This window comes from Scomber scombrus, chromosome 20 (genome assembly GCF_963691925.1).
Source record: "Scomber scombrus chromosome 20, fScoSco1.1, whole genome shotgun sequence".
Taxonomy (NCBI): Eukaryota; Metazoa; Chordata; class Actinopteri; order Scombriformes; family Scombridae; genus Scomber; species Scomber scombrus.
Genome location: NC_084989.1, coordinates 7,368,788 through 7,377,439, shown reverse-complemented (window position 1 = coordinate 7,377,439; position 8,652 = coordinate 7,368,788). Strand labels below are relative to the sequence as shown.

At 42.3% G+C, this 8,652-nt stretch overlaps 1 protein-coding gene across 1 annotated transcript in view; it reads right to left on the bottom strand.

Moving 5' to 3' along the window:
* Positions 1 to 5,670: 5,670 nt before the first annotated feature.
* The window catches only part of adarb2 (adenosine deaminase RNA specific B2 (inactive)), a 167,311-nt gene continuing 164,329 nt past the window's right edge, over positions 5,671 to 8,652 (bottom strand). Inside the window, exons 9-10 of the mRNA XM_062441363.1 lie at positions 7,703 to 7,884; positions 5,671 to 5,847 (exon numbers count right to left, since the gene is read on the bottom strand). Of these exons, the coding sequence (XP_062297347.1) occupies positions 5,671 to 5,847; positions 7,703 to 7,884 (359 nt within the window). The remainder of the gene's footprint in view (positions 5,848 to 7,702; positions 7,885 to 8,652) is intronic.

The window sequence follows — 8,652 nt, the reverse complement described above, 5'->3', positions numbered from 1 at the left end:
TCATGTCTTTTTTTTTTTTTTTCATTTTATTTAACACAAACCGCTCTCACCATTTGGTGTTTTTTCTATGTCTATTATCTTGCAAATCACACTTTATTCATCTGGAGGTAAGTCTGGTTGGCAGAAGTAATAATTTTTAGTGTTAATGAGCGGGGAACCAGAAGGTCTATGAATAGTTTAACTGAACAGAATCTTTGTTATTTTACGAACGGCTAATACAACATGTAATATTTTTAGTAAGTGTTAATTTTCCTTGCTAAGTAGTCCTCTAGCTTAAAGAAGCCGTATGGCAGCTTCACTCTTACATCTATATACTTTCCTAACATTAAGTGCTTGATTAATAAGGTTTTATCTTGTGTTTCAGTTTCAGAATCATCAGTGCCTTGCTCAAGGGCAGCTGTATACGTAGCCTGTTGTAAGTTGTAGTAAAACAGTGTCCTTCCTACTGTACTGCATGTCACAGTAGTCATTAGTCACAGCAGGAAAAGCACAGGTGTTACTAATAACATTAACGATGACTCTGTCCTGTTGGCAGCCCTGAAACTAAAGCAGCCCATCATTCATTTTATTATTCACACCTGTGCTTTTCCCCATTGTGCCATGTTAAACATGTCTGTGGAAAACTGTTTGAAGTTCAATTTGACTCAAGTATTTTCTCAGCAAGAGGAGATGTGTGCAGTAATGTGAGTCATTTTTAATGTCTGTAAAAATTGTGTTGATGTGATACTGTAGCTTATGTCTAATTAGCCACTTAATTACACACACCTGTATCTGTATACATGCATTAAATGTCACAATACTAGAAGTAAAAGTTTGGCTTTTGAAAATGTACTTCAATAAAAATAAAAGTATTATCTGTAGGTAAAGTATCGAATGTAAAAAATACTCCACTATTAGTAAAAGTTTGGCATTTGTAAGTGTACTTAAGTAAAAATAAAAAAATATTTTCAGCAAAAACTATTTTAAGTATCAAATGTAAAAATACTATACTAATGTTTGGCATTCTCAAATGTACTGGCACATGTCTAATTAGCCACTTAATTACACACGTCTGTATCTGTATACCTGCATGAAATTTAAAAATACTACTACAAGTAAACACTTTTGACTGATGTACTTAATTAAAAATAAAAGTATTATCAGCAAAATGTAGTTTAAAGTAATCAGATGTAAAAATACTACCCCTGTGTAAAAAAAAAAAAAGAGATATATGACATTATTAGAGTGCAATATTGATGCATTGAGTAAGTGGCTTGTTACAGATGGTCAAAGCAAAGCTAAGATAAAATATTTTTTTTGTCCAGTGGTTTCAAACCTGGGGGTCAGGCCCTACAAAGGGCCACACATTGAATCAGTGGGATTGTGAGATAATGTATTGCTGTAGGAAGCAAGAAAAAGTTCTGCTTAATTTATTTTCAATTGCTCTTGTTTAATATTGGATCATTTAGGCTTCAATTAGATACTTAACTAAAATAAGTTAAGTGGCGAAATATCACTTTGGGGTAGCTGCCAACAACTGATTTATAATATCTCTATATATATAAGTTTTTTGTTAAGGGCCACAAGCCAAAACTTAATCTTAAACAATATTATAAAATTATATTTTTACATAACCTTTTGATGTAGCATGTAATGAGTAACTATAAAAAAATACATATAATATACAGTATCTCCCTCTGGACTGTGTACTTAGTAAATTCCTGCCCCTGCTGCCATATTTACTGTCATTTACACCCTGAGGACCATTTGGTGCCACAAAGATGTTGGTGGATTTGAAGATAATGTTTGATTTATATGTATTATTTATTATGATGCCCTTCACAGTTAAAATGTAAACCAAATTCAATGATATCATTCATGTTAGAGATGGAGCATACCAAAAAGCACCTTATGTAAGTGCAGTAGGTTGGTTTAACCCTACATGTTGAAATAAGTGTCATTTTTAGTGTTACGGCTCTGGGATTTTATTGAGGAGCAGCGTGACACTGAGGGAGATAATATTCGGTGGCGTTTTACCTCTCTGGCCTCGTCCATTAGATTATAGCCGGCTGGCCGTGACCAGCCACTGGAGCAAATTGTCAATTATGATGTTTATTGTAGAGCACACAGCCGACTCCAAGGCCCTAGGGGGGGAAGGGTGGATGCTGCTGAGGAAGCACACCTCAAACCTCTCCCCCTCCTCTTTTTCTCCTCTTCTCTTCTTCCTCGCTTCATTCTTCCTCCAGGCTAATTTGGTGGCTGGTCTGTATGACACCTGCCACCGAGGCTAACAGAGATAACCATTTCCTCACGGATTTCCCCTGGGAGAGTCAGGAGGAGGGAGGCCTCTTTAATATCAGTGTGGATGCTCCTGAGGCCCAGCGCCAGACAGACAGGTGATCATCAAGCTGACGACGTGGAAAAAGTGTATTAGTCACTAGAGAAGGTAAAATACTGTTACCCATCATTCTGAAATCACATATAAATTGACATTAACATCTGATTAATAAAAAAAACCCAATCAAGCCAAGATAAAATTACAAGATTTTGTGGTTTTATTCACATATACAGTACAAACATTCACTTTTTATTTGTTACTGAAGTGCAATTTACAGACCTTAGCAGCAGTTATTCATATACTTTAATTTACATCATAATTAGACATTTTAGGATCTCTTTCACATCTTTGTCAACATCTTCTATACATTTGTTTTTACATATGTAAACTCATAGATACAATATTGCCATTCAGACATGCCTTATATTTATTATCTCTCAAAATAAATCTGCAAATCTGTCGTCATGGGTGCTGAGGACGCGAGGTGTTCCAGTGACACGTGACGTAAGATGTGTGGATGAGCAATGTGGAGTCTGATGTTAGGATGACACCCAGATGATAAAACTGTGCACCACATACAGATGAAAGACACACTTACTCTACTCTGTTCTGACACACAGACCAGATTTACACAAAACCTGATCTTTGCTGCTGTGGTGGAGCAGATTTAGGATTTTCAGGTGTAAACAAAGGTATGAGCTCCACTGGGATATTTATTAAAGCTGCCACTAGCACACACTATACTGTGCCAAAATCTTTGTCTTCTGTCATTTTCATGACATAAAAAGTGAATGTCCACAATTGAGCTCTTGTCCTGATTAAAAAAAGCCTCTGAAATGGCACGTTGGCCATCATGGGACAAAAGACTGTAGGTGGGTGGATCAAAATGTAAAATATCAATACTGTCAATAATAAGATCAATACCAAATTTAACAAAAAAGGATTTGTCTCACTTTAGATCATGTTTTGGGTATATGAACATTATTCTCTGCTCTGAGCAGCTGCACAGTTTCTAACATGTATTAATTGTAATGTAAAAGGTCTAACATGCATGTGATTAAGTGATTACCAGAATAGTGAAAAGGGGGGGGGGGGGAGCCTAATATTTGACATATAGCTTAATGGTTCACTTAATGAACTCCTAAAACATAATCTTACATTAGTTGCTTTTGATAATAGAAAGGTATTTAATGGTATCAATAATGCTACATCTGGCCGTTTTATTACTTTTCTTTTTTAAATCAAATTTTAATTGAAAAACATAATAGTGAAATATTTTAGTGCCGCATACTTAAACAAATGCAAATAAAATTTCAAAAAACAGACTCACCCACTTATATCTATTAAGTGTAGGACAAACTCTGACACTTAAAGAAAAACACCAAATAGAATCTTAAAAATAGAAATACTAATTGGCCGACTGGACAAGAGACACATGCAGATGCAGGTCACATGTGGATCAAGCTATCAGCTCCTGTGTAAATCCATCCGTGTGTCACATCATCTTTAACTCACACTGATCTTACTCTACAGTTTCACTTGATACTGTATCCTCACCGGTAATGCTGCCAAGAACAGGGGGGAGGTGAGGGGAGTAGGGGAGGTGAAGGAGAGGAGGGGGGGGGGCTCAGGTGGGGAGCAGAGGCCACAGAAACAGAAAAACACCACTAGATGTCACTCTCACTACTCTGATTTTACTGCTGACTGAGCCATGCTGGTGGCAGTTTGGTTGCCTCATCTAAATTCCTTAAAGAGAAAGAGAGAGGGATGACAGAACAACACAGTCATGATCATAATGAGTATAAACACTGAGCTGCGTAAAAAAAACACACACACACACACACACACACACACACACACACACAAACACACACACACAGTAGGTGGGGGTGTGAAATATGCGAAGACATAAAAAAGTGTGAGGTACAAATTCACATGGTACAGATCAGGGATGCTGATTGTTCGTCTTTGACTTGTACATGTGTGTGTGTTCAAAAATAGGCGTTTTCCAAATCAAATGGAACCACAGCGCTGACGGTGAGGAGAGGGCATGTAGGGTGGGGGATGTTACTAAACTTTCCGCCACCTTGGCTATTACCTGTTCAGGGCGGTCATGACCACAGAGAAAAAAGAACAAGTCGATCGGGTCAACAAGGCCTCGCTAATGAGTCACAACCGAAAGCGGCTCTTATTGGTGACAAAAGAGCTTGGATTTAGAAACACGGAGACCCGCGGCCGCAACAGGCAGAGGACTGAGCTCGTCCAGGTCAAAAAGAAAGAGGGAGAAGAAATAAATCTGGTGTGAAAGAGGGAGAGGAGTGAAAAACAGGAAACCGCTCCCCTCCCTCCATCATCACCTCCACTTGTACATAGGCAAGCTGTAATGGCTGCGTTTATGTACCTCGCTTTGATTCCTCTCCTTCTTTCTAACCCAGTGGGGTGAGGACGGGAAGGAGGGAGAAAAGGGAAAAAAAGGGGGTGTATTAACCTGTCGCTGTGTCGTGTTAAACTCTGCTGCGCTTGAAAGGCAGACAGGGAGGGGAGAGGAGAGAGTGACAAAGAGGAGGCGAGTGAAATGGCTGGGGGAAGGAAGAGAAGAGGGGAAAAAAATGCACGGAGGGAGACAAAAGGAGAAAGAAAAGGAAATCAGGAGTCAAAGGGTGAGTCAGAGGGAGAATGATAGAAACGAGAGAGGAGAAGGTGAGGCGGCTGGCCCGTCTGAATCATGCCTGTCCTTCTCTTTTTCTCGCTGCCTCTCTCTTCCCATTGCTTCTCCTTCCTCTATCACCCGTCACCATGACAGGGCCGGTAATTGGACGTGGACCCCTCTCTTTCTCTCTCTCTCTCTTCCTTTTTTTCTGTATCTCTCTCTCCCCCGTGGCTCCGCTCCTCAGCAGGAGCCTTGGGGCCCGGAAATAGCTGATGACAAGATAGCGGCTGCCTTTCATTCTGCTCAAGGTTACCCCACCTTTTCTTGACAGCCGAACCACACCTGAGGAGAGGGGGGAGGTGATGGGGGGGAGGGGGGGTGATGGGGTGGGGGAGGTGTGCTTCAGTGTGTGTTTTTGTTTAAAGAAGGGCGAGTCATAGAAAAAGTCTTTCAGCTTGTCCACTCGACCTTCCTCTTGTCGTTTTTGTATGGAGTGGCAGGCACACACACACACACACACACACACACACACGTGATGGTGAGTTTGGAGGTTGTACTGGTTTAAACTCTCAGGCATGAAGTGGTGTATCAGGGTGAAGCAGGGTGTTTGTGAAGAGCATGGAGTCATCTTACCCTAAAAAAATAAAGGTTAAACAAACACACACACTCCTCTATCTCACACACACACACACATTTCTTCTTCTCAGACCGACAGCAGGAACTGTTCCTGCTCGGGCGGTTTCTTCACCCAGGTGCCGAGGCCCGTTTCCTGCAGAGACCTGAACCACTGCTGCTTCACTGTCTGGTAAGGACGCGCCGCCATCTTGGCCTCGCAGTACATGAGCTGGCGGTCGGCCGAGCCGGACACGTGGACCCCCAACTAGAGAGAGAGAGAGAGAGTGATCAGGAGTCAGATAAGAGGCACACACACAGGAGAGCAGATATGAAGATAGAGAAGGAAGAGAGGAATAAAGCAGGGGCAGAGAGGCTAAAGGTTCTGTGTGTACGGAGGAGGGGGGGGGGGGGGGGGGGGAGAAGAAGAGCGAGCAAAATAAAACGAATGAGCCGGCACAAATGCATTTGGGTGGGGTTGGGAGGTGGCGGGGGTGAGCGGGGTTAGGGGAGGGGGGGGGGCTTCAACAGCTGTGTAATCTCCCCATTTAAATTTCACAAGCAATTGAACATTCTCTGTGCTTTTTTGTGCATTCCTTTTGTCGCGAGGGGAAACAATGAAGATCGGCAGAGAGACAAGTGGAGAGAAAGAGAACGAGAGAGCAAAAGTTTCTTTTGGAGATTAGTGCGACTGCTCTTGCGTGGCCATTATATACGGCGCACAGGGAGCACTTAGGGTGGGGGCCTCCTCGAGTACTTCTCCAAATAATTATGGTTTCATAGTCATTATGCTTTAACGGCCGCCATTTGGCGATGCAGGCAGTGTGTGTTACATAAAGTTTCAGAATGGAAATGAAAGTGCAGCGGGCGTGTGTGTGTGTGTGCTGCTGTTAAAAGATCTGCCGGTTTTTGATAAGCCGCATAGACAGCAGATGTTGCGTCTCCGACAAATTTATCTACGGCGGAAGGAAAAAAAGGAAATTCCACATCTCCTCTACAGAGCGTTCACCTGCAGCCACACCGCTCCGCCACTCCGCCACTCCGGCTTTAATACGCGTGTTTGTGCTTTTTCGGCGGGTGGATGTTGGCACACGTCTCTGTAGTTAATGCTTCTGTTTTACTGGGAGTGTGTATTCTTGACGTCAGTGGAGCGCATATTGTTTTTGACAATAACTGAGTAATGCCTCTCGCTTTCCAGCAGAGGAGCTTTAGAGTAGAGTCGACTGAAGTGGCACCACAGACTATTATTCACATAACTACCTTGAGTACTGTTTAGGTTCATATTAATTCAATTCTACATCTTTATTATTTGTTCAGCAAACCAAAAGATACATTGTTGAAAGTGATTTTTAATTAACATTTAAATTGGAACGGCATTTTAACAGCAGATATTTTGACATGGCAAACAAGCAAAGTAGGTGTAATTATAATATGAGTAATAGCTGCACTCCATAGAGGTGTGCTCTGGTATTAAGCTCCAGGGACTCTTAACTGGAGCAGAGCTATCATATATTAGGTTCAGCTGCACTTTACTAACATAACTTAAGAGTTAAATGTAAGAAAGCCATGTGCTGTTGTCCTCACCATCACTACTGTAGGACATGTTTCAATTATCTCAAGTCAGTCTGATCTTATAAGTTGGGTTTGGCGCATGGCTCTAGATACTATAATATCCATGAACCTCAGCCACCATTACTATAAAGAAGAGGCTAGTTAGAGGTGTAAAGAAGTGAAGAAAACACTCCACAATAGTTGCTGCGTTCATCTGAAATAGTATCTGAAAGTGAACTGATTTAAGGTGCTTACATGTATTATCAGGTTTCTATGAAGTGTGATCTTCAGCTTGGTGTGAGCAGCGCTGGGACGAATGAATGACGAATGAATGTTTCTCACTGAAATGCTCCTTTTGAGTTGTGCTCGACTTCACAGGCTTGTGCTTGTGAATATTTAACAAAGAAAGAAATCTAAGAAAGAAATTATCTATTGCAACTTTGAAGCCTTGGAAGTCCGTTAACATGCAGAACATAAACTTATACCAGACACCTTCCCAAGTCCCTTCCCTCTTTCCCAACTGATCAATTGGAGCTCATTCCGCTCCCGTTTGAACTTGTGTCTGTCCTCACCTTACGGAACAGTCTGCTCCAGCGGGTAAACAGGGCATGCTTGCAGAGACGCGAGGGTGTTCCTGAGTCTCGTCTCCGTCCCGTGGCCGTGTTGACCACCTCCAACTGTGAGTCGCCCAGCGTCCAGTTGACACTCACGCATGAGGCCTTCCCCGCCTGCTGATACTCAGCACAGCTCAACCCTACAGGAGAAACACACACACACAGGGCAGGTGGGGTCAACCTCTGCTGAATTCAAGCTATTCCCCCAACATGGGATGCAAATTAAAACAACCAAAATTCCAAAAATTCATATTTCAAAATGCGCTTGTGAGTAAAAGCCAGAAAGTATCTGAGTAGACATTTGCAACTATGTGTTTTTCCTTTCAAACCTCCACTTAGTTGTTTCGTTTAACCTTCTCTCAACCTTTCCTCACTCTCTCCCTCAGGCTGAACGCAGGCATAAAGTTTTGCAGCTCCTGCAAAAACCCAAGTCAACCAGGGCCTGAAACTGCATGGCTGTTTATATGAAGCTTTGATATTCCCTCAGAGAGAGTGAGGTGAGGGCTATCGGGCAAATTAGCTACCTGTTCTTGCCTTTGTGCTGGTCTGCTCTTGCAGTTAACAGTGTTGGAGTGTTGCTAGATATGCATGTGGTAAATATCATCTCCAGTCACAAACATGAACCCTCTCTGTCTCTGACTCTGTCTCTGTCCCGCCTCCTCTACCTTCCTCTCCGAAATAATTAGCCTCTCTAGCAAAGAGCACAAAACGATCAGTGGAGGAAAGTGAAAGAGAGACTGAGGTAGAGGGAAAGTGGAGGTGAGTGGCGGTCACATCGGGCTCTATGCAGAGAATTAGCTGTCTGCATTGAGAACGCGGGTGCAGGCAGAGGTGCTGGGCCGGTGGCAGAAACAGAGCTGACAGCAGGGTGAGAAACCAATGAAAGCTCGGGGCAAAAACGTCCTTGT